The sequence below is a fragment of the Cynocephalus volans genome, chromosome 4 (genome assembly GCF_027409185.1).
Source record: "Cynocephalus volans isolate mCynVol1 chromosome 4, mCynVol1.pri, whole genome shotgun sequence".
NCBI classification, from domain to species: domain Eukaryota; kingdom Metazoa; phylum Chordata; class Mammalia; order Dermoptera; family Cynocephalidae; genus Cynocephalus; species Cynocephalus volans.
In genome coordinates, this window is record NC_084463.1 from 115,953,016 (window position 1) to 115,979,386 (window position 26,371).

Here is a 26,371-nt window from a genome sequence, read left to right on the forward strand (position 1 = left end):
ACCAGTCCTGGTTTCAGGAAGATCAAAATGGCATGACATAGCTCCCTATAGTTAGGAGATGGGGCATGAAACCTCCCTGCCTCCCAGCCCAGCAGCATGTCTCCAGAGAAATCCTGTGTGACAAGTGCAGTTCATCTTGTTCACACGTAGGCATGTCCCCCAGGCGGCCACAGATACAGGGAGTCAGCTAGAGGAACTCATCTGCTTCCTCAGGAGCTATCTGTTCCCGGGGTTAACAATAGGAACATCCCATATAGGGAATGTATTTTCACCTCTTCTCCTTCCCTGTGGTTTGTTTTCATTCTCTGGATGGATGATGACTATTTGCCTCTATCTTTGCCTTGAGGCTGTCACGTGGCTTCTTGCATCCTGGGGATTTTGCAAAGAACTCCCTGGATATGCCAGCTGGGACAAGGCAACTCAGTGTAAAGGTGCCAGCCCATGACAGCTCCACTGTAGACTCCTACACGGCCTGCACGCCTTGGCTTCAGGTTTGGCTGCAGGACTGTCCTGCCTGGCAGTCACCACTGCTGACCCTTGTTAGTGAATGAAATTCAGGGGGAAATGCCACTGATGCAGATCCTACCACTTGTTGTTGAAGTGAATTAGGGGGAAGTTCTGGTAAAATATTTGAGGTCACAGTGAACCTCAGGGGCATACCTGTTTGAGTGTAAGACTATACACCTATACCCAAATACACAGCCCTGTAGACAGATATACACTTGTGTTTAAAAACAATAATATAGGTATTTAATAGTATCTTGTTTCAGAAATGCTTCCAGATGCTCTGGGGACATAAAATCACTATGTACATCTTTTGTATCTAGCAGGAGAAGGAGGTGAAAGGGCTGGAAAGTTCTTCGGGGAAGGAGGTTGAAAAACAAGAATTATTAAATTAATGCCACCAACAACGTTTTAAAAAATAAATAGTAAGTGGACCCTTGACATTCTGGAATGAATAAATTATTTAAGAGAAAATGTGTTAAGACTGAATGTCAGGGTTAAAGGCAAAGGGATAATGGATGTAGTGGGAGGTGGTCTCAGGCAGAGAAGACCACCGTGTCGGTATCTGGCGTGGGGATTGCTCTGGTGTGTGGACGTCATACCACATCACGCACTGATGGCACGTCAAGAGGCAAACACAAATGGGTACATGCACTGTGGCAACCTTTTTAATTCCTTACAATATCTTGTCTCCAGATTCCTGAGTACTTTATCATTTTCTGGAAAAAAAAAAAAAGTGTGGTTTGCTATTTTATTTTAAGATGCCAAAGATTGTCTAAGACTTTGCAGTGTCTCCTTTAAGACTTTCAAAATATTAAGAATCAAAAGTTACGAAAAAGTTTGGCACATTCAAAATTTAACTCTACACATGGAAAAATGGAATTCCGAGGCCTTTTGAATATGCTCTACATGCAGCTGCACACGCTGTGGACTTGTTCTGTTTCACAATATGAAATCCTCAGTTATTTTCTAAAATAATTCAGAATAAAAACACATTCACAACCTGTAGGCCGGCACAGCATACCTGAGTGAGAATGTTTAACCCCATCTAAAACAGTAACTTAAACCTTTATCAAACATCCAAAAAAAAAAAAGTAAGACAAAAATATAAGACTTGTAAGACAGCTATGGGTTGAGATAAGTTTTCAAGTCCTGGTGTCTCATATTTAATATGTCTTCACCTAAATTATAAAAACAACAACAACAATAACAATAACGACAAAAAACTCAAGTTCATGAAAAATCAGGGAAAACTTAATCTGTCTCACACTTTACGAAACAATTAAGACCATTCTGCTGATGTAATTGTGGAGCCACAAATGCATGCGGGCTCTTTAAGAACTTTTTGTTAGGGAGGGGGGTGAAATGTCAGAGTATTTTCATTTAGCAAACAAAAACTCCTCAGTTGGCACTGACAGCCTCCGGGGCTTCATTTTCACTGCTATAGTCTGATTTGGGGTCATCTTCATAGTCGTCATACATTTCCATCTCATCCTCTCCATTAATCACTTCGTTTCCAGCTAGGCTTCCACCTTCTGTCTTCATGCCGTAAGTGCTCTGAATGACTGGGAGGCTGGGCTCTGGGCTGGCCGAGGTGCTAGAGCAGTCAGATGTCATCTGAGGCGATGGTGTGGTCGTTGCCATAGTAATAGCACCAGGATACACAACACCTGTTCCTGTGGTGATTGGAATCTGGGGCTGTTGCCTGTATAGATTCAAAAAATAAAATAAAGCAAGGGGAAATATGTACATATATGTTCTTTGCTGTGGCACTGGAATTCATTCCCCACACTTCCAAAGGGGGGGCCCAGATTAACTTTCTAAGCAAATGACAAAATGTGACAAAGGTGTTTCCTGGAGAAGTCTTACAAAACTCCCTGATGCTATGGTTGGGGGCTAAACAATAAAACGAAGAAATCTATTGATGATTTCGCAACACAAAAGCAGGGTTCTTTTAACATGGGAAATATGGTAAAGGTTAAATAATACTTGGCATTGAGAATGAATGCTATAGTTAAGTCCACAAAGTTACATGTGAGATCATTTTTTGAAGATCTCCAAGAACACTTAACAAAAAATATAGACTAGTGGCATGAGAAATATTATAATGACACTCTCAAGGTTTGTGTCATCTTCCCTTTGGTTTAACAACTGTATGGAGGAAAGATCCAGATGAGAAAGGACCTACTATGTCCCAAAGATTCAGATTTAGCAAAACATTTACTTGGTATCCATGCAAACGTCTACTTATTTCTGTGGCTGAACTTGTAGGGAAAGATCATTATGGAAGGATTATCTTAGATGTCATTACTCGTGAGGCTCTGGGCTGGAACTGGGGCTAGGGCTGGAGCTGAGGTTGGAGGAGTCAGAGGTTAAGAGCAGCGAGATCTTTGCAACTGAACAGAATAACAGACACCAGACACGTTGACTCACCCTAGATCCAACCAGGTGCCAAGGCCTGATCACACCAGATCATTCCTTCATAATGTTACCCTAATTCAAATAAACTTACCAGACACTTTGTGAGAGTCAGTCTCTCCTTCTGCAGAGAGACAGAACTATTCTGTCTCTTCATTTCACTGGAAGCATTATAACTGGTATACAGGAATTAAAGATCAACTTAACTCAGAAGCTATGACTAAACAGTGTTTTCATGGATGCAATATTCACCAAGTGTTTCTCAATCTTCATGAACAGTAAATTACAGCTGAAATTCATTTCGAAATGTTATTGTAACTATCCTTTCTGAGCCTCAGTCTCCATATATTTATAAATGTTGGGGTTAGGGAAGTTCTGGAAGGTCTTTCCACCTATTTGTACTCATAGCTTCAGGTCAGTCATCACTTGGACAATTCTTATTGACCCTACACATTAGTGTTGAAACTTTCTATCCACTTTAACAGGAACATATCCTGAACCTATGAAGAGGTAGCTTAGTTACCAGCTATTCTTTGACATGTCCAGGAGCAAAGTTCTCTCACAAAGGCCTGCATGCCCTTCAGCCTGGTAGAAGGAAAATGACGGAGACGGCCTAGAAACACCCTGTGAGGGATCCGATCGTGCCATCTTTAACAACCTCCTTCAATCCCTATAAGGCATAATAATGATTCCTTAACCTTTCACTAACGTAACATGTAAAATATTTTTGTATATACTACGTCATTCAATTAATGTGAAAGCCCCATGAGTTATTATTATTCCCATTTTTCAGATGAAGAAAATGAGGCACTGTATTCAATAAACAGCAAAGCCAGAATCTGAACACAGGCCATCACCTGTGACTTAAATCCCATCACTCTTTCCTTTACAGATATTCAATATACAGAGACGGTAAGCTCGCTTTATCTCATAAAAATTCCTGACGTCTATAGAGTCTGTCAGCACCAAGTTGACAGTAAGCACATGATATTAATCCAATTTTTATGATTCTCAGAGTGAGTTTTTTTTGATTGCCTGAAGGAAGCAGATGATAGAAGAATCTAAATCTATGTATAGAAACATCTTATAAAATACTGGTTTCTCTCTCATGGAATCAAATTCTAAAAACAGAATACTTCTTGCTTCCTAAATTTTGGGTGAATTAACACAAATTAAATTTCATGCAAACCAGCCCGAGGCAGTGAATGCCTCATTAAATTTTTTAATGAATTTGGATAATTGCGATAAAAATATTTTTCTCTTAATCACATTATGAGTTAGAGTAGAAACTTTTACTGCAATATTAACCCATTTTACGGATTTCCCAGTTTGACAAGCTAATCTATAATACGAACTCTGCATACCAATACACATTATCAAATGGCACATTTTCTTTTTACAAAGACTAGATGGTCATTTCTGTAGTATTTTTATCAAAATAAGCATAGGTCTATTAAACAAATTTAAACTGAGCTCCTTTTATGTGCTGGGGACTATACTTAGATGCTTTTACATTATCTTATTTAATCCTCAGAATAAGCTTGAGAGGTTAAGTATCATTTCCCCTCTTTTATAGATGAAGTAACCAATGAAGGGTCAAAGAGTTTAACCCATATCACAAATTCTCTACTAGATATCAAGATTGGGGTGAGAAAGGTAAATTCACACTATCAGAAAAATACTTAGCAATTTGAATCAGAATCAAAATCTTCTAAACTGGGCTCCACATACTTAACAGGATTTGGACATGAAATTGGTAATGGGATGCTAAAAATAAACAAGAAAATAAAACATCTGTACAACTTACTTTCTGGAGGAAGACACATATGAAATTCAAAAGCTTACTCCTGGGTGGTAAAGAGATATGCCTGTTTCAAGCCCCCAACCAGTGCTAAAGTCTAAAACGGTGACGGTAAAAACCCAGGGGTTACTCCCCACCTTGAGGAAATGAAAGTGGTGCAGCTCTGGTAAGGGTCCCACCTTCACATACAACAGTTCCAGGGCGTACGTAAGTGCTAGAGTGAGAGCTTATCCCAGGAGAAACGACTTTGGCCTCACCACGGCCTCCTGGGAAGAAGGTTATGTGGTGCAGTGCAAGAGCTCGGGCTCTGGAGTCCCACCAACTCGGCTTTAAGTCCAAGCCCCACCACTACCGGCCGTGTGATCTGAGGCTGATCATCATCACCAATATCCCCTCTCCTCATCTAAGAATGAGGACGCTCACTTCACAGGAATGTCAAGGAGATTAATTAAGCACATATATGTAAGCATGACATATAGACAGGAGATACTCAAATGTTAATTCCCTTTTCTTTCCCACCGAAAAAAGTCCCAAAAGATTAACACTTGGTTCTGTAAAACCCTTTTTCTAACCCTAACCCTGTCCTTTCCTCAATTCCTGAAATCTTTCCATTGTACCTTCTGGAACTCTACCTACTGCCAGTCCTCACTGCCTCACCTCCTTGCTGTAACTGAACCTTGGCTTTCTCTTTTGGACACTGCTCTCCCTACAACCCTCTTAAGAGTTAGCTGTTGCTTTCCACACCCCTCAAACCAATGGGCTGGAGGTGGGGTAGCTCCCTTCCCTAGTCCCCCATTACTTCTCCCAAGCTATTTTGCCTCCCTCCATCTTAAAAAATCTCATCTTTGGATGTCATGTCACCCAGGCTATGTCACCCACAAACACGCTTACCTACTTGCTGCCTGGTTCTTCCCCCTCATTGCTTCAAAGCCCTTGGCTCCTGGCTCCCTGCTGCTCTCTCCAACATTACCCCCGCCGTGATTCTTGTTGGCGTCACTGTGTAGGCAGATGATCGTTCCAACACCTCGCTATCTCAGTTCCTTGACCTCCTCTGCACTGTGATGTCTGGCCCCCTCCCTATCTTAGTTGCTGACACTCTTGTCATGAAGCAGACCTTGTCATTTCCAACTGTCACTTCTCCCTAGTCTCAATCTTAAACATCCCAGTCTGACACCACATCTTGTCTTCTTAGTCGTCTCCCTCCAGTACCCCACTTCCACGATTCTTCCACCCCAGGAGGACCACAGTCTCTGGACCCCTCAGTCTACTTTTACTGCCTTCACTTACTCACGCCCTCCTGCCTTGTGCCCTTACTCACCTTTTAACCAGTTTAAATCCTGTGCTTGCTCACTCCCTCACAGATACTCTCCACGCTCTTACGGTCAAAACTTCCCTTTGATTAAATCCAACCCTCTGCCTACTCTGTTCAGCCACATGGCTGACCTTGGCTGGAGAAAACACCCGACCGTGCTGACTAGCCTCTAAATTCACAAACATGAACTTCAAATCGACCTTGGGGGCTACTCAGCCATCATGTTGCACATTTTCCTAGCTCACTCCTTCTCTTCTCCTAGACAACTATTTCATACCTTCTAAACTCTCCTCAAATGTCCAACATCCTCTCCTCCATTCTCACTCTAAGCTAATGACCTGGATTTCCATTTCATGGAGAAATTAGAAGCAATCAGAAGAAACTTTTCACAAGCTTCCACCATCACACTGTATCTGTGCCCCTATTCTCCGCTTGCCTTCCTGGATTTTGGATCAATTCACGAACCAATATAAGGCCAACCCCGGTGCTTGTGCACTGAAACTACTGCTCTTGTTTACTAAGGATATCTCTCCAGCAATTGCCCTTCCCATCTGCATCATCAGTATTCACTCTCTCCTGTATCATCTCATCAAACATACTATGATAGCTTCTATTAAAAAAAAAAATCATCATCATCATGAAAACTGTTGACTCACATCCCCCTCCAGATATTGCTCCATTTCTCTAATCTGCTTTAAGGCAAAACTCTTTGAAAGGTTGTCTCTCTCCATTTCTTCTACTCAGTTCTTTCCTATGTCTATTTTAATTACTCCCAACACTCTACCAAACAGCATTTATGAAGGTTGCACCGACGATCTCCATGTTTTTAAATCCAAACGTCAGTTGTTATTCCTCATCTTACTTCACCAGTGCCATGAGCAACACGTGATACAGTTGATCACTTTTCTCCTTGCTGAAATATTTTAGATTCCACACTCTCCTGGCCTTCTTCCTATCTTCTTGCCTCTCCCTCTAAGTTCCTTTTCTGCTTCCCTCTCTTCTCTCTGACTCTAAGCACTGAAGTATCCAAGATCTCAGTCCTTGCACCTCTTCTCTTCTTTATCTAAATTTATTCCTTTGACAATTTTGTCCAATTCCATGGCTTTAAATGTTATGTATGTGCTGACAACTCCCAAATTTCTGTCTCCAGTAAGCATCTAACTCCTAAATTCTAGACTCATATATAATTGCTTATTTGATTTGAATGTCTAAACAGCATCTCAACCTTACAGGAGCAAAACTAGAGTCCTGATCATTCTCCTGCACACTTGCTCCTCTCATAGCCATCCTGATCTTGGTTAATGATTACTTTATCTTTCCATTTGCTCAGGTCAATCCTTGGTAACTGTATTTCTTTCAAACTCTGTATCCAATCCATCAGCAAATCCTATTGGTTCTCCCTTAGGAATATATACATTTCTTAGCAGCATCCATCCACTTCTTACTTCCTCCACCCCTGTAAAATTGTTTCAAGTCACCATCAACTTTAATTTGATTTACTGTAAGAGCCTGGCCTCCTGGTTGCAGGCCAGTCCCCTTTCAGGCAATTCTCCACACAGTAGATAGAGTGATCCTTTCAAAACCTAAGTCTGACATCTATTACTCTTCCTACCTACTCATTCTGCCCCTGTCATTCTGGTCTCTTTATTTCTTCATGAACAAGCCAGGCACAACATTGCCTCAAGACTTTTGCAGTTGCTATTCTCTCTGCCTACTTGTTTTCCCAGATTTCTTTACAGCTTGCTCCTTACCTACTCAGGTCTATTCTCAAGTGTTACCTGAGTTCTCAGTGAGGTATTCCATGGCCACCTATTTAAAATTACACCCCATCCTCTGAAACTCCATACCCCTTTCCCCATTTCACTTTGTTCTAAGGCACTTATCACTATTTTATATTCATTCATTCATTTATAGATTGATTGTCTGACTTCTACCACTAGAATGTAAGCTTAATGAGGACAAAAATTTTCACTGACAGAGTCCCAGAGCCTAGATAATACCTGGAACATAGGAGGCACTCAATAAATATCTGTTGAACACATAGGATGAATGAATGAATGAACAAATGAACAAAGGAACAAATGAACTCATGAATAAGAGGGAAAACAAATGACAAACTCATGTAGTCTATTCTAAAGAAAAGATGCAATGAAACTAGATGTATGGGAAGACAAGGTGGTAGAAAAAAGAATATGAATATAAACATTTTTAGATGCTTGAAGGACTGTCACCATAAACAAGGAAGAGATTTGTTCCAAAGAAGAGAATTAGAACCAACCTGCAAAGTAGCAGACAGGAAAGTTATGGTTCAGTTAAGAGAAAAGAACTTTCTACATTTAGGAGATGTTCTACAGAGGAATTAGCTCCCTTGGGAAGTGGTGAGCTCTCTAGCCCTAGAAGACTCAGAGCAGAACTTAGAGAGGACTCCTACAATGGCTGGCTGCTTGAAGTATATAATGTCTAAGTTACAACTGATTCTGCGGATGCAAAATCATAAGCCAACTGTCATGCTGATCTTGTTATCTTATTGTCATTATCAGCATAAAAAGACTAAAAAAATTAAGTGAGCATAACTAATTATAGTAGAAGAAGCTTGGGTTTCAAGGGCTTCCACCCTACCTATTGCTCCACCCTACCTATCTTACATTTTCTTTACTGTCAGGGATAATTCCTAGGCTGGCCTCCTTTTTTATTATTGAACATTTCCACGTTTTCCTCCATGTTTTCATGGTCTCCTTCATGCTAAAACTGGAATCTACTTTCCACCAGCTTGACGTATCCAAACCTCAAGACTCTTCCTCAAGGAAGCCCTACAGTTGGTCCTAATGCACAGCAATCTCTCTTTCCCTGAGCTTTACTTGCCCTTGTCTATAAAATCAAGATTAGTACTTCATTGTATGTTATATGCAGTACTATGCTATGTATTTCATATGTGTGTGTATAACAAATTATTATTTGTTAATCTATTCATGTATGTGTCTGGCTTCTCCAACTATAGCATTTTCTGAAAGCTCATGTGTTCATAAATAGTGCCTCACGTACTATATTAATTTAGTACAGTGCTGGGCACATAGATGGTTTCAAATAGGCCCTTACCAATTGACTGACTAATCAGTGAGCAAAATGAAAAATCCAGCCAGTGGGCTCAAGCTTTGTCTATCAGAAATTACTTCCCTAAATGGACACATGGTTTGTAATGATGAATATGTTAATTATTCTGATTTGATCATCACATATTGTACACAGGTATTGATATTCAACTCTGAACCCCACAACATGTATAATCAATTACGTTTCAATAAAAAAAAAGAGAAATTACTTCCCTGAAAAGCATTTTTCCTTCCTTTACAGATCAATTTCAAAGTCAAAATTCAAACACTGCAGATTTCACAAACAGAAATAGCTGGCAGGTATTGAGCTTTACAAATAATGAATGTGCACATCAAAACAAAAGTTGTGGATGTTAGTAAAAATGTATATATGCAGCTGATATGAACAGAGATGGCTAAGAACCTTCCCTTACAGCCCAAGTAGAGTATAAGTTGGCCCTGATAAATCCCAACATAGCTGCATGGTTTCCAAATCAGAAGACTATTTCTGGAGCATATTCTAGCATTGCCAATTGCAACAGAACTACATATTTATGTTGGCAAAGCCCCATTGTTTGCTGACCCTTCAGACCCATACAAAGTCTATAAATAAAGGCAATGAAGTTTGTCTCATTAGGAGATAAGAATATACATTACACATCTCTGATACTGCAGAAATATCTGGGAATAATAGTAATCTCTTTTTTTTTTTTAATTGAAACTTAGTTGATTGTACATGTCTGTGGGGTACAGAGTTGCATATCAATACCTATGTGCAATATGCGATGCTCAAATAAGGATAATTAGCATATTCAATATTATACAGTATTATTGTTTTTCATATCCCTTTATCAATTCCTCCTCTACCCTACTTCCCCCTCCCCTTTTCCCACCTCTGGTAACCTCGGTGGTTCTGTTCTCTTCTTTTGGAAGTTCAATGTATTATTGTGATTGTTGTATCTTTCTTTCTTTCTCTAAGTTCACCCATGTTCCTGCGAATGGCACCTAATCCAGCTTCTTTACAGGAGGACAATACTGAAAACAGTATGGCTAGTCTATGTTAATTCAATTATATTTATAAGTATTTTATAGGCTTGATTCAACCTCTTTAGGATTAAGATCAAAATGGCAAATGTTCAAATCACTTATGGCATCATAAAGCACTAGAAAATAATTCATTTATGAAATATATACTTGGTTCGTGATGTTATTTTTCTAGAATAATAATATTTACTCTAATTTGGGGTTTCCCATATGCCAGACATTGTTCTAAGCATTTTACTTATACTAAGGTATTCAGTCTTCCAAAGGGTCCTGTGCTGTCGGTATTATTGTCATGCTCATTCTACATATGAGGAGACTGAGAGGTACAGAGAGTTTAAATAATTTTCCCAAGGGCAAGTGGAGAGTTCAGAGGAATAAAGATTGTTATGCACTAGCTCTTACAGATAGGAAGAAGCAGATCTAGTATTTGAGCCAGAGCAGTCTCACTGCAGAAGTCATGCTCTTAACTACTACACAACACAGCCACTAAACAATTTGTAGGCTCTAATTGATATGTGTAATGGTAAAAAGGACATATGTTTCACATTCACATAGTCTGGTTTAAATCTCAGCTCTGCCATTTACAAGCTGTGTGGCCTTGGACAAATTATTTAACATCTCTGAACATGCTAATTTTCAACCCCATAGTGGGGGATGATATAGCCTATCTTGTAAAGTTGTTGTATCTGTATTAACTGAGCATAGTACATAGCATACAGTAAGTATTCGATAATTTACCATTATCATTGCTTAAAAAGTAGCCCCAAATTTAATATTTTATAGTACCTGCATAATTCTCTATTCGTTCACAGGTAAATTAGTGAATAAGTTTCAAATAAATGGAAGTATATTAGGTCATAGTTCTTTAGGAAAAAACATCATTGTAGCTAGATGTACCCTAATGAATATCATTTCTACATTAATAGTACTCTCATCAGGATTATTTCAAAATTCTAATACTTAATCTGCAAATTGAAAGGGTTAAATCCACAGTAAGAGTTAACCTTACTTCACTCCATATTATTGATAAGTTCATTTCATAATAAAGTTTAAAAAAAAAAACTAATTCATCAGCTATAGTTGTGTAGTCAGTAAAATACATGAAAATGTTGAGCAATATATGCAGTTTTATTGGCTTAAAAGATATGTGTGTCTTTTCAAAATCAGCTATAAAAATTGATGTCATCCCCATTCCATCAAGAAGTCGATAGCAATCTTTGATTTTTTTTTTTGTTTTTCTCTCTACTCCTCTTGTAAGAACCTCACATCTAACAAAGATCAATTTCCAAAGATGAACCTTAGGGAGTTAATGATCTATCAAATACACCTACTTAAAAGAGAATACAAATCCTTACATGGAAATAATACTTGGCTTTATGCAGCAAGTGTCACCAAAGCTGAGCAGAGAAAAATGCTCAGCATTAAAGATTAAAGAATCAGGCATTGTGGTCATTGCCTGCACTTCTGTAGTCCCATTCCACAGTCTAAAATGATCCTTCCTTAAAGGACTGTCCTACACTACCAGGAACAGGATACTTTGTCTCTAAATTTCAAAGCTCTTTTTATACACCATACACCACAATCAAAGACCTCAGTTTCTCCGGGTCCTACAAGAGCTCTTGTTCAAATGACATAACCATATTCATGACTATGCCATAATAGGTCTAGGAGGCATATTTTGAGGCAACTTGGTAAGGACAGTTCCTCAGTCATTTGGCATGTTGGAGGCCATGACCTGGATCTGAACCTTTGCTCTCTCTCACTTTTCAGAAGTCATAGGACCTCTCTAAGCTTCAATTTCTTTACCTTATTTAGAGGATTATGTGATTTGTATATCTAAAACACCTAGTACACAGTAGACACTCAATAAATGGTAGACATTGTTTTAGTTTTTTATTTTATATATATTGATAACATGTTGAGGTATTTTGATCCAGAATTGCTTTAATGTACCCTTTAGCAAAGGGAATAAAATTAAATGATATTACTGTAAGTCATGTTTTCAAATAAGTATCAGTGAACTACAACAGTATCTTTGATAGCCTTCCAGATTGTGGTGAAAGAGACCTACTATGTGTCACTACATATACAAGGGTCATAACTGGGAAGAAGGGTAGGAATCACAAAAGTTCCCAAATTTAAACTTTGGATTCTCTGTTCAAAAGAGATTATGCATGCACAATCTCAGAGATACACTAACAGGATTAAAAAGAGACGTTTATCACAGTCATCACAGTCTTAAATCTGTATTTTGTTACCTATGGCTATACTACCTAAGGTGTACTATAAATTGGTATTTTTCATAAATTTTCTAATTATCATATGAACAGCCCAATTATATTGCATTGTACTTTTTGGTTTTAAAAGCAAACATGTATAATACAGAGGAATTAGATAATCCTGTTCTGGCATGTCTTCATTTATTAATATATTGGGATCTTTGGATAATAATGTAGCTTAAGCCTATTTTTACATCTAAAAGCTTCTGCCACAGTATAAAGAAATTCATTGATTATCTAGTGTGATGTAAAATATGGTTCAACTGTGATAGTAAATACATATTAAATTGTAATGATAATGCTAGAGTTCACCTTTACTGAAAGCACTACATAAAGTACTTTTAAAAGCATTGCCTCATTGAATCCTCAACAATTGTACAAGATAGGTACTATTATTTGTTTCATTACACACATGAGAAAACAGAAGCTTAGAGCAGTTAAATAACTTGTCCAAGTTGGAGGCATGGTATCTGAACCCCAGCAGTCAAACTCCAAAGCCCACACTCCTCCCCCAAACACTCTAGTGGATTGCATAGATTCATGACCCAGACAACTTTCATTGGCTTTTTTTTTTTTTTTTTGTATTCTGACTATTTACTATTCCAAGTTAATTTTATCCTTTTAAACCTGTTTCCAAAACCAACTTTTTGTTCCATGGGTTTACCTTTTGAGTGTCCTTAAAAATAAATATCTCTTTACTTCTGTAAGGTGTCTCTTTCCACCTTTAAGTGAAGCTTACTTAGTTCCCTGGTACACCACACGTCCTCAATGCTCCTTCAAATTAATAGTGAATGCAACTTCTTTTTTGCTTACTCCACTTCTCTCTCTCAAGCCCTTTCCCAAGTGTCTCCCCACTCTGATTCTAACTGCTTCAAGTTGGTGCCTCCAGAATGGTGCTCTGGTTTGCCACCCCCTGTGCTTCTAGGTCTGGGGGTGCTGAAATCTGCAGGCATCTGCATACCCACTTATCCTGACTACTGTGGTTATGAGGGGCCTCTGTTGAATGCAGACAGCCAGTCAGCCAAGTCGAAATTTATACCAGAAATCTATTACCTAATTTATAAACAAAATGACATGAAATCAGACTTGAAGATATCAAAAACATGTCTAGTTTCAGATTTAAGCAAGAAAATCCACATTGTTACTGTTTCCACCACAGAATAATTTACTGCAACAGAAGTTTGGGATCTTATGCCAAAAATGAGGTTCTCTAACCAATGTCAAGGCCAATTATCTTGCGGTAGATCCCACAACAAAAGCAGACTATTGTGATTAGAGTCAGAAGCACCACCCAGAGAAGCTGGAAAGCTTCTGGGGATTTCTTAAGGTTAGTTTTTATTTTTTCCTCCCTGTGTGTCTGTTTAAATAAACTACCAGAAACACTGTGTGTGGGCGCTGAACATCTTAGATTGGTTTGGGAGACAATGACAGGGGCGATCAGTTGGGAGTGAGCTGTTGCAGGTTTGTTTTGATTTGAGCAGGAGCCACGCTGCAGGGCTGTGCACTTGTGACACAGCAAGGATTACCATGGCCAAGGCCCTTCAGTATGTGAGGATCTCCTCCCTTCCCTAATCTCCTTCCCAAAACTCTTGGCAGTAGCCATCCTGTGGTTTCTTACTAGGAAGGAAAAGCCCAGGTGGCTGTTCAGGAATACTTACCCCACAGTAAAGAACTGCCTCATTTCCTGTCTCCGAGACCTCATCAGTTGCTTATACTCCCCGATCCGGAGCTTTTTGCCATCAACAATGCAGGTGCGTTTTGGTCGGGGTTTGTATTTATAGTTTGGGTACTTCTCTAAGTGGATCTTGCTTAGCCGGGCCTGCTCTTCATAATAAGGTTGCTTCTCTTGGTTGGACATGGATTTCCAGCGAGATCCTGGACATAAAAATAGCCTTAAGTATCCAAGTGGTTAAGGCAACATATTCCAGGCAAATACAACTAGAGAGTCTTTCCCATCACTTCACTCAGCTGGGCTGGGTAGCTCCTATTACCACATACCACTGAGCCTCCCAACTAATCTTTTAGACTATAGAGCAAAGAACAATTTTGTATATAGTGTATCTATCGTGTTATTTCTGTCAATGATTTAAAGTTGATGCTACTATATTGTTTTAAAATATATCTTTGTTGCTTAAAGATCATCTCCTACACCAGGGTCTTTCTTCAATCCATCTGCCTATCTCTCTCAAGAGGGTTAAAAGCCTAAACTTCCCAAGCATACTTTTGAGTATCACAGGATTCTTAGGAAAAGCCCTTTTGGCCCCAAAAGTTCAAACATCTCCCACACTCCAAGTATCTTTAGCAGAGCTATCCTTTGATAAGATGTCAGCAGATGTATATTATTCCATATACAAAAATCTACTATGCACACACTGTCTACCTTGGCCTCCAGCAATTAAAAAAACCTAAACTCTACTTAAGAAGTAATAGATTTAGAACCGGAAGGTACAGTTGAAATTATAGATACCATTTACAAGTACTATAAACAATCATTCAAAGCTGTACCAATAAAAGTACAAAAAAATTTAATATGGTTTATACAGGAAGAAGGAAAAGTATTCACTTCTCTAATGTTGTTTATAAAGAATTACCTAAACACTTGACGGAGGGATGTGTTTTTTTACATGTATCGAATTGCATTTTTGGGTCTCACTGGTGAATAAAGCAGTACAGCCGTGGAGATTGGATATTAGCTATTCTTCAGTGGAGATTTTTCATACATAAACAAATGGAAAAGTTGAACAAATATTCTCCGTAGCCAGCAATATCCTGCTCTGCCTTAATAACACATCCATCCCTGTTCTTTCTTGATTGTTGTGCAAAAGTTGTGTAGAAAGTGTACGTGGATAAGCACCTCTGTGTTCCACTGGCTCCCAGCAGCTTAAAGCCCCAGTTAACAGAGGATTCTTGGTCCTGTCGAGATGCTTGTCCTCAAAGTTTACATTTTAATGAATATACTTACTATACTCCTAATAATTTTTCCCAGAATGCACATCAATAATTAAATGGAAACAGAGAGGTTCTGTGCCCATGTGAAAGCTTACTCTCATTGCTACTAAAATAGCAGGAAAAAATATGAAAATCTCAAAGTTAGATATCAAATTGTGAGGCCAGAGTAGCACTGATTTTTTTAGAATGTCTTTTAATTTGAAAAATATATAACATTTCCATTAGGAACATTTTGGTCTGAAAGGTATTTAAATTCAAAAAAATAGCATACATATGGATATTTCTGAAGCTCTAAAACTAAAACCCCTCTTAATTGTAATGACATTTAGTATCCACCTTGAAATTCAAAAGGCAAAAGGCAAAAAAAAGAAAAACTTGTATTTTAACATTTCACCACTATTTGATTTTATGTATGTTTTAAATTTTCTTAGAGGTCACTGCCTAAAATGTCTCAGAATCCAGTTAAATTATTTATACAGTGACAAAACATGTGTATTTGTGTATGTCCAGATCACTGATATTTACTCAGGTTAAATATTTATTGCTTTTGAACAAAACATTTAAAAAATAAAACCACAGTTTGTCTCTAATGTTTTTCAGCTTCTTAAACGGCTCCCTTTGAGATTTTGTCACATCATGACAGCTTAAATAGAACAGTGCCTTCTGTGTTTTTTCTTTTTAAAGAGGAAACATGTTGACTGTAATGCTGCATGTTGAATAAAATATGTTCAATATGTTGAGCACAATAATTCCAAACTGTATAATCTGCACTAGGCAAGCTTTACACTAATAGAACAAGACTTGAGTTTAATACTGAGAAACGGGAGAATCACTCTGGCAATTTACCACAAAATGGGCCTCTGCCCTGTGATCCGTGTGTTCAGCTCACTGCTATGAAATTTAAACTAGTCATATCTTATTAAAGTAAATGTAGCTTTATTTTACAAGTTTTAAAGTTATCATTAAAAGCATTGTTCTGCACTCCATGAATTTCACACCATTTTTAGGTTCACCCCTAGTCTTGATGAAGTCTTTCAGTGAGACATGTGAACCCAAGAATACTAAAGCAGAAAATTAGAGTGTATGAGTGTTTCCAAGGCTTCAAAGCAACTTGTGAATTTAAGAAGACTGAATAATAAATGGAGATAAAGCTTGTCTCCATGATTCCTGTTTAGCAGTGACCTCTCAAGAGTTGCTAAATTCACAATATTAACACATACTATAAATAGGTTTGTCTCTAAGTTTTCAGCCAGTTCTGCCCCAGCACCTGGTGGCTGTAAAACTCCTAAACCTAAATGCCATGTTGTGGGATGGGGAGGTAGAGATGATGACAAAGGCTCCTGTAGCAGCTGGCTGGGCTTCATCTAACTTCTGCCAACTACAGTCTCCCTTAGGAGCCTAATTCTGCCCCTGCTTCCCACTCTTGCGGCACTCACGCGGTAGATCAGCAGAAGCTGTGCCACTGCACTCACCCAAAATTTTGCTGATGTTGGAGTTATGCATATCGGGGAAGGCCTGAAGGATTTTCCTCCTCTCATCCTTCGCCCAAACCATGAATGCATTCATTGGTCGCTTGATGTGTGGCTCGCTGCTGGCACGGCCGCGGGCATCCCTGTAGACTCGTGCTTCAGCCACAGTGGCACCTCCTGTTGGCCAACAATAATACTGCTGTAGTTTAGCTGCAGAGCCATTCATTGCTTTACTTCCTGTAATGTCAGGGCAGGAAGAACAAGATGAGTGCAAAGCATTATTATGTGCATAATGTAACAGCTTGCGCCTGATTCCCTTGTTTTCCCTAGGCTCTGCTTTCCTTTTCTCAGTGAACTCTTGGAAGCAGAAGACAGAATCAAATGACCATTCTACAAGCCCTTCTGATGTCGAAGTCAAAGACACACTGGGCAGAATTAATTGTGCATGTTTTTACACACCTACTACATTTACTACAAAATCAATTCTAGCTGATGATAAGGCAATGACTGGCATTATTTTATGGTAAACTTTCCTGTTGTAATTCCTTCTTTCAAAAGCAGACTCTTACCTGTTATTTTGGCCTCATTTACCAAAAATCACAGCCATTTCAAACTATATGTTTCTCTAGATAGAATTCTTTTGCACAATACTGTGCCTTGGTCTATGCTAAATCCCACCCTTCCTTCATGCCCCTTTCGAATGTTGGTGTGTGTCATGAGTTAATTAATTCAATGGAAAATATTAATTGACCCATTTCTATGAGCTAGGCTTTATGCCAGGTGCTAGGGATACAAAGGTGAATAAAATATCTCCTGCTTTTAAGGAGCTCACAGTTCAGAGGGGAGACACAATTATAACAAAAGGTCTGATAAGTACTGCAATATTGAAGTTAACAGGGCACCAAAAGAAAACCAGACAGGGTGGTCAGCTAATGCTTCCTAGGAGAATGATGTCTAAACTGAGTCTTGAAAGAAGAATAGGAATCAACAGGTGAAAGGGAGAGAAGAGAGAGTGGGCAGGGCAATTCAGACTAAAAGAACAGTATTCGCAGTGTTGCTCCCCAGACTGCACTCATTCCTCTTGCTTTCAGGCTACATGCCCCAAAGTAATTATTGTTTATGTGACTCTCTCCCTCTGATCTTTCCATCCTCAGGAATATGAGATCCCTAAAGTTAGTGATTATGTTATACTCATTCTTGTATTCCCAGGATTTCTCCCATAATAGATATCAATAAATATTCATTAAGTAAGAGATTATTTGGTTTTCAACTCATATGCAAAAGTAATAGGCTAAGAGGTATTCATTTCAAGGGTCTGGACATATTTTCTGTGGTTTAAGGGTAATTCTTTAACACCCATGAAACAATCTCTATATTCTCGATGTTTCATAGTTTCCAAAGAGCTGACTCTAGTAACATATGAGTACTAGATTGGAAGCTCCTTGAGGATAGAGTTGGCCTGGGTCTCATTCACTGCTGTATTTCTAGGATCCAGTGAAGTACCTAGTACATGTAATTTCAATTAGTAAAATGTGTTAAATTAATAAATGATTGACTGATTGAATGAATGAATGTAGCTCTTGCTTGTTTCTCATGCACCCTACCAGTGTGACACACTGATATATACTTTGCAATGTGATAGCTAGTGAATATCTCCCTATAGACTAAGAATTTCTACAGTTAAATGTAAAGTGGTTGGACTTTACATTTAAAAGTGGATAGCGTCAATCAAGGCTTCTAAGGCATAAGGAGGAAAGCTTAACCCCCAAAAGTTTAGAAGCAAAATATGCATTAAAACCAACATTCTTATTTTCTAGAAGAAGTAAATCCTTTTAGCTCAGTGAAGTTATTATACAGGAACAACATAACCCAATCAATCTCTGGCCTTTCTACTCTATTTCTAGATATCTTGGTTAAGTAGAAATTTGTTTGTGTCAAAAGCAGTATTATTTGGCAAAAAATGGTCATCATATACTACAAACAAAAGACAGGATAAAAAGTAGAATTGGCTAATATTGTAAATTTTTTTCTAAACATTAAGGAGGGCAGAGAGTGCACTTTCTAAAGATCATGCAAAAATAACATATTTTATAAACAGCTCTTCTCTTAGGCCTACTAGACAGAATGATCCCTTACATGAAAACTCTCAGATCCCAAGATGCATAACTAATATGCTACCTTTTTGCCACCAAACCCACAGTACATTAATTTCATTTAAAATGCACTGACCATACAGGATAAATTGATTTCACTTTATATGGGTTTGACAGCCATGTTTATTGTGCAGTGAAATGTAGTGTAGCTTCCAGCTGACAATATCCATCAACACAGGGCAATATGCTGACTGCTGGGCCAGATGAAGGCATACATTACTCTAGAAGTGAAACACTCAGTCAGATACGACAGTGTCTTCTCCTGAGGATCACCATGGTAATTTATGATGCCCTCAGTGCCATTACTTTACAACTGACATGGATTCAGCAATTTATATACTGGCATGCATACATATAAAAGGAGACAGGTTTGTGGAGAATGTCAGATGCAAAAACATTTCGATATTATTCTAACTACTGTGCCACAGGTGATTAACATTTGAGGTCTGCTTTTACTGTCTTAGATTTCTCTCAACCTCTAGCAAAACCAAATAGCTTCCATTTATTTCTTCATTAAAAATATGTATTTCATTGTATATGGGAAGTTTTATTCTCTTACAGACTGAAAGAGTTCGTGGTGGATTTTTAGACTCTGATTTTAGTATAGAGAAACATTCTAGATCCTCTACTCCATACCAACTGATTCTCCCCGACCTGTCATAAATATGCCCAATTTCTCTCCCTCTCAATCTATATTGCAGTCTTAGCATATCCTTTCTACACTCTTCTGCTTTACTAATTTCTACCTTTTTCCAAGGAATAGAGCTCAGGTCCCACCTCCACCAACTTCCCTGACTGACCTTTCCCCTTCCTCCCACAGCACATATTATCAACATGACACTGACTTGACACTGTATTAATTAGACAGCAGATCTCTAGGACTCAAAAGGAGTGCTCCTAAAAATTGAGAAATTCAAGCACAGTGCACAATATAAAAACAGAAATTAAGACGGAGAAAATACAAAATGCTTTCAGGCATGTGCACATCTCTTTTTTTCTTGCCCCTTCTTCTCTCTTCCAGGAGGAGTGAACTGAAAAATAAATGGGAACATCCTAAGCTAAACTAGGAATGTTGTATCAGATGAAACAAGATTTGAGAAGAAGAGACTTTGGTCAAGAAGACCAAAGATTGAAATTACTTTTAAATTGGACCTGATATATAATCAGACATCAATTACAGCAGTGACTTTTAATGCCACACAAATTTTCAGTGCCCAGATCCCTTTGTAAAGTCATAACCAGGACAAACTTTTTTCCTTCTCCCCCCCCCCTCCTATTTTTACCTTCTTTCTCTCCTATCTCCCAATATGTACAACTAAGGCTATCTTATGACTATGCAAAATATGCCCAGATGTCACTCTCTTTCTTAATTAGGCAGTCAACAACAACAACAAACCAACTTTGTATATAAAAATGGTCTCTCACTCTTGCCTTCACCACCACCACTAACATCTTGGAGAGCAGCTCTATCCTTCCCTGGACTTATAATAATACCTGAGTTAACACTTGGCATCGGAACAAGAAATATGTATTATAAACTGCAAATGCCCAGCAAAGAAATGTTGAGAGTTTCTCCTATTCTGTCTTTTTACAGTGACTATGCTGTGTACAACTCTATGGGGTTCATGGAAGCATACACATGAGTACCACGCAGAAAGATGCTTTTCAACAAATATTTCTTGAACTGAGTCTTTTAATAGAAAACATCTCTCAATATTACTTCCTTTTTTGTTGAAAGCTGACAACTCCTCTATTACTTAAATTCACAATCTAGGTTTAGATTAAGCTTAGAGTCAGAATTTCAAGAAGGTATTAGAGGCCACAAAGTCAAAAGAACTTTTAGAAAGTGTCTCTAAACTTCCCTAAACTTTGCTTTAGGAAACAAAATGGTTAGAAAATTGTTGTAGCAGTATAAATACATAAATACATAAGACTGTGTATGTATGTATAGATTCAGAAATTTAAAAATTGAAATTGTACATTTTGAAAGCCCTTTTAAACAGATTAGAAAAATTCTATAGCATACTATAAATTATTTTCAAAAGGTATGATATTAACCTGTGTATTTATAGCCTAAATTCATTTTCTGTTATAATTAACTTCAGTAACCTGTGTATCAAGTGTGATTTCATACTGCTCCATTCATTAATAATACCATTAAGTATAAAAAATTATTTCATTATTAAATAACAAATACTCTGTGTCAGAATACAGAATTGAACTGTCCTGGGGAATAGCTCATAATTCTATGACACAGCTTCTTTTCCTTTTAATAGCAGAGGAAGCGTTTGTGAGTTCAAGATATGATTTCTCATGGACAGCAGCTGCAAGAAGTCTAGACCCATAGCCATGTACCTGGAGATTACTGCTTTCCAGCTGACCTAAGAGTCTTTAATTACCGGCAACAGCAGTCCCAAATGACAGTTACTGAAAAGCCAGGAGGTCAACAGCACCACACTAGGCTTCAAGGCACAGCACGGTCCCTGTACTCCAGGAGCTTCTGCTCTGTACAACTTCCCTTAGGAGCTCAGATTGGTTAATTCACTCTTCATCTCTGAACTCACAGTTTGTATAAAAGCAAACTTTGTTAGATAAAGAAAGATAGTTAATCTACAGGGAGAAAATAGAAATCGCCAAGGCAAAGACCTCCTTAAGAAGCTGTGATTTGAATGATTTAGAGAAGACAGAAGATTGAGCTTTTCCAGGTGGGTTGGAAAGAAGGCCAGTTTCACCATCATAGCCTATGGCAATGGTCCTGAACTAGTCCTAGAGAGGCCCCTTTCTAGGCCTATTCCAGTGGTTATCTGAGTGAATGAGGGAGTGTTTGGTGTGGATTTGTGCATATATAAAGTTCTCTGGTGAATTCTATAATGTGCGTAGTAATGATTTATTTATGCATTAATCCAACAACACTTCTGACAAATTTCAGATGTACCCAGCATTGTGATGGGGTATACAAAGATAAATAACACATGTACTTTGTCTTTAAGGAATTTGGTCCAGTGGGAGAAAGACGAACAAATGAAATATTGAAAAACAGTGCTAACAAAGGTAATTTTAAAACACTACAAAAGCAGAGAAGGGAAACTATTAACATGGTTGGGAGGACAGAGATGAATATTCAGGAGGCTTCAGAGTTGAAATGATGCTTGAGCAGCATCTTAAAAGAAGAGTAGGAATATCCAGCAGGTATGAGCGTGAAAGTATTCTAGGCCGGGGGATCAGTGTGAATAAAGGCACAGAGTTATTGCAAAAGCACAGTAAGTTTCAGGGAATAAAAAGGAGCTGGCTATGGCTTGGGTTTATGGAAAAGAGAGGAAAGTACTAAGATAAAATTAGAAAAGTAAATAGGGGCCAAATTGCTAAGCACCTTGAATGCTAAGCTGAGAAGTCTTTAAGGTTTTTAGCAAGGGAGTAACATGGACAAATATGTTCTGGAAGAGATCAAAATGGAAACTATATGAGAAATTACCACTGAATAGTCTAAATGATTACTATTTAATTGATAATAAAGAATACAGAAAATTAGGTGATTAAATACCTCCTTAAAGGCCTGTTAAAACTCATATTTTGACAGAATGAATGTGATATATGCAAAATGTTGGCACAAAAGATTCTGTTCTGGGATTCAGTTCTGGAAATGGCAAAATATCTCATTATCAGACCAAACTTCCAACAGAAAATAATTAGGAACTCTGGACAAGATATGAAAAAAACAATCATTTGAGGCTACCTGAGAGCTACCAAAATTAAGCAGAAAATGGAGAGGATTCAATCTTAGAAAGAATTTCACTAAATGAAATTTTGTTTTCATAGTTTTCCCCATGAAGATACTCCCCAGTCTGAATAGCTTGGAGTGGCTAAAATACAAACAGAAAGTCAGATTAATTGGCTTAATGTGTCAGAATAAGAGTTTGAGGCTTCCAAGTGAAGGAAACCTGAACTTTACATGTATAGGGAAGACTCAAATGAGCCCAATGGAAAACAGAGCTCTGTATCTGAAAAATCTGAGCAGAGATTTCAGCTGATGCTCACTGCAAGGTAAACAGAATTAGATTTGCATACTATGAAGTTAGAGGGGATTCATAAACACCTTGGGCTTTCCATTGAAACTCCAGAAGGACAACTCCTTAGGAATAAATTCTACTAGTCAGGACTAAGGATTCACCCTAGGACTAAAAACAGAATTATAACAGACTCTCCCTAGCAGTGCAAAACTAAGCCTCTACAAGTTCAATGTGATCAGCAGGTAATGCCATGAAAATCAACATTTTTTGAAGTAAGAAAATACAGTCTCTACAATTTATAATCCACAACATACAATATATAGTAAAAAAAATTACTAGTTGTGCAAACAACCAGAAAAACATGACCCAGAGACCAAAAAAAAAAAAAAAAAAAAAAAAAAAAAAAAAAAAAAATACTGGCTGAAAATTACCTGAATTTGGTGAGAAACATCAACTATCAGGTTCAAGACATTCAGAGAAATGCAGGCAAAACAAATGCTACACCTAGACACTAGTTAAACTGATGAAAACCTAAGACAAAGAGAAAATTCCAGAGAAAAAGGACACATTACATATGGAAAAATATAAAACACATGATGGCTGATTATTCATTAGAAACAAAGAAGGCTAGAAGACTGTGGAACATCTTTAGAACACCAAAAGAAAAAAAAATCCAGAATTTTATCCAGTAATAATATGCTTCAAAACTGAATATGAAATACACTTTCAGATAGATGAAAGCTGAGAGAATGCATTACCAGCAGACCCACACAAAAAGAGATATTCAAGGAAATTATTCAAGGTGAAGAGAAATAACACCCAGTGTAAACTAGACATACAGGAAGAAAGGAAGAGTGTCGAAAATATGTGACATTTTTTCTTCTCTGGATTTCATTAATAAACAACTAATTATTTAATGTTTTTAAAAGACAGGAGATTATTTAATACAAAATATAACACTGCATTGTGGGTTTATAACATATTAAACAGGTAAAATATGAGACAACAATAGCATATTAGCACAAAGAACTAGGGTAGTAAATGAAATTAAGTTGTTAAAGCTTGTTTTATTTTATGTGAAGCGGTAAAATTTTAACTGTGAGGCTATTCAATTAAGGATGAGGATGCACAGCAAATCCTAAGAAAAACCAGTTTAAAAAAATACAAAGAGGTATAGCTAAAAAGCCAATAGAGTAATTCAAAAGGAAGACTCAAAAAGGATTCAATTAACACAAAGGCAGGCAGAGAAGGAGAAAGAGAAAGTAAAACACCAAGGGAACAAATAGAAAATAAATAGCAAGACCTATGCCCATCAAATTCAATAATTACATTAAATAGATATAAATCGAATCATCCAATTAAAAGTCAGAAATTTTCAGAATGAGTGAAGGATAAAAATCAATGAAATAGAAAACAGACACAATAAAGAGAATTTAAAAAGCCAAGGGTTAATAATTTGAAAAGAGCAATAAAATTAATAAACCCCTAGTAAGACTAATCAACAGACAAAGAGAAAAAACAAAACTCCCAATATCTGGACTGAAAGAGGGGATTTCATTATACATATGACACACATTAAAAGGATAATAGGGGAATATTACAAATAATTCCAATAAATTTGACAACTTAGATGAAATGAAGAAATTCCTTGATAGACACAAACTACCAAAATGTACTCAGAAATAAATGGAAAACCTGAATACTCTAATAGTTAATAAAGAAATTGAATTTATAATCAAGAACCTTCCAGGCCCAAATGGTTTCAGTGGTAAATTCTTTCAAATATTTAAGAAAAAAATAATAATAATCATGCAAAATGCAGAAAGTAGAGGAAGAAGGAACACTTTCCAATTAACTTTATGAGGCAGCACACCCTGACAGAGATTTGAACATAAATGAAAAAATTCTTAATAAATCGTTAGCAAATTGAATCCAGCAATATGTAAAATGGATAAAGCATCATGACCAAGCAGAATTTTCTCAGAAATGTAACATTTAACATTTGAAAATAAGGCAATGTAACTCACTATATTAACAGAACAAAGGAGAAAAAAACACATGATTATCACAAGATTCAGAAAATGGTGTGACAAAACTCCATACTCATTCATGATAAAAATGCTCTGGAAACTAGCAACAGAAAGGAACTTCTCAGTCTGATAAAGGGCATTTGAGAAAAATCTAGAGCTAACATCATACTTAATAATGAACTACTGAATGCTTCCCCAAAGATGAAGAACAAGGCCAAGATGTCCACTCTCATGACGGCTAATCAACAATTAAAGAAATAAAAAGCACACACATTGGAAAAGAATAAATAACATTATCTGTTCATAGATAATATAACTGTTTATATGGAAAATCCTAAGGAATCTACAAAATAATTACTAGAACTAATAAGTGAATTTAGCAATATTATAATATACAATTAAAATACAGAAATCAATCATATTTCTATATACTAGCAGCAAAAAATATTAAAATAATTTTTAAAATTTATATTTATAATAATGTAAGAAAATAAAATACTTAGGAATAAATTTAACCAAATAAGGTATTCTACATTGAAAAGAATACATCCTTTGTGACCTAAAGAAGACCTAAACAAATGGCGGAATATTCTATGTTCATTCATCAAAAGACTCAATAGTACTAAGGCATCACTTCTTACCAAATTTATCTATAGATTCAACCCAATCCCAATAAAAGTCCCCAGAATACTTTTTTGTAGAAATTGACAAGTTGACTTTAAAATTTATATGAAAAATAAAACAGTATGAACAGCCAAAACAAACTTAAAGAAAGTTGGAGGACCCGAAATATGTTATTAAAGACCCAGGTTATTAAAGAGGGAAATCACAGTCTTTTTCAACAAATAGTGCTGTAAGTGGATAAATATGTTGAAAAAAGTAAACCTTGACATCTTATCATTCACTAAACCCACAAATTAATTTGAGGTGAATCATGACTTAAAACTAAAAGCAAAAACTATACACTTCTCAAAAAAAATACATAGGATGATATTTTTGTCACTTTGGAGTAAAAAGATCATTATATATGGTATATAAAACATTAAACATACAAGAAAAATGATAAATTTAACTTTATCAAAAGTCACTGTTAAAAAGTAAAATGTCAAAGCACAGACTGGGAAAAAATATTCACAGTATACATATCTGAGAAGAACTTACATCAGAATATATAAAGAATTTCTGCCAACCCCCCCCCCCAAAAAGTAAATAATCTAATTTTAAAATGGGTGAAAGACTTGAACAAACAATTTACAAAACAAGATATAGTTATGGCCTTAAAACCACAATAAGATACCATTTCACATCCACTAGAA

At 37.1% G+C, this 26,371-nt stretch overlaps 1 protein-coding gene across 16 annotated transcripts in view; it reads right to left on the reverse strand.

Moving 5' to 3' along the window:
- Positions 1-384: 384 nt before the first annotated feature.
- The window catches only part of SOX6 (SRY-box transcription factor 6), a 638,471-nt gene continuing 612,484 nt past the window's right edge, over positions 385-26,371 (reverse strand). For 12 of the 16 annotated variants that reach the window (XM_063092518.1, XM_063092517.1, XM_063092516.1 and 9 more), the window contains 3 exons: positions 16,869-17,102; positions 14,106-14,322; positions 385-2,209 (listed from right to left, as the gene is read on the reverse strand). In XM_063092518.1, the coding sequence (XP_062948588.1) occupies positions 1,906-2,209; positions 14,106-14,322; positions 16,869-17,102 (755 nt within the window). In that variant the 3' untranslated portion in view covers positions 385-1,905. The remainder of the gene's footprint in view (positions 2,210-14,105; positions 14,323-16,868; positions 17,103-26,371) is intronic. The other 4 variants (XM_063092530.1, XM_063092525.1, XM_063092524.1 and 1 more) reach the window with 1 other exon arrangement.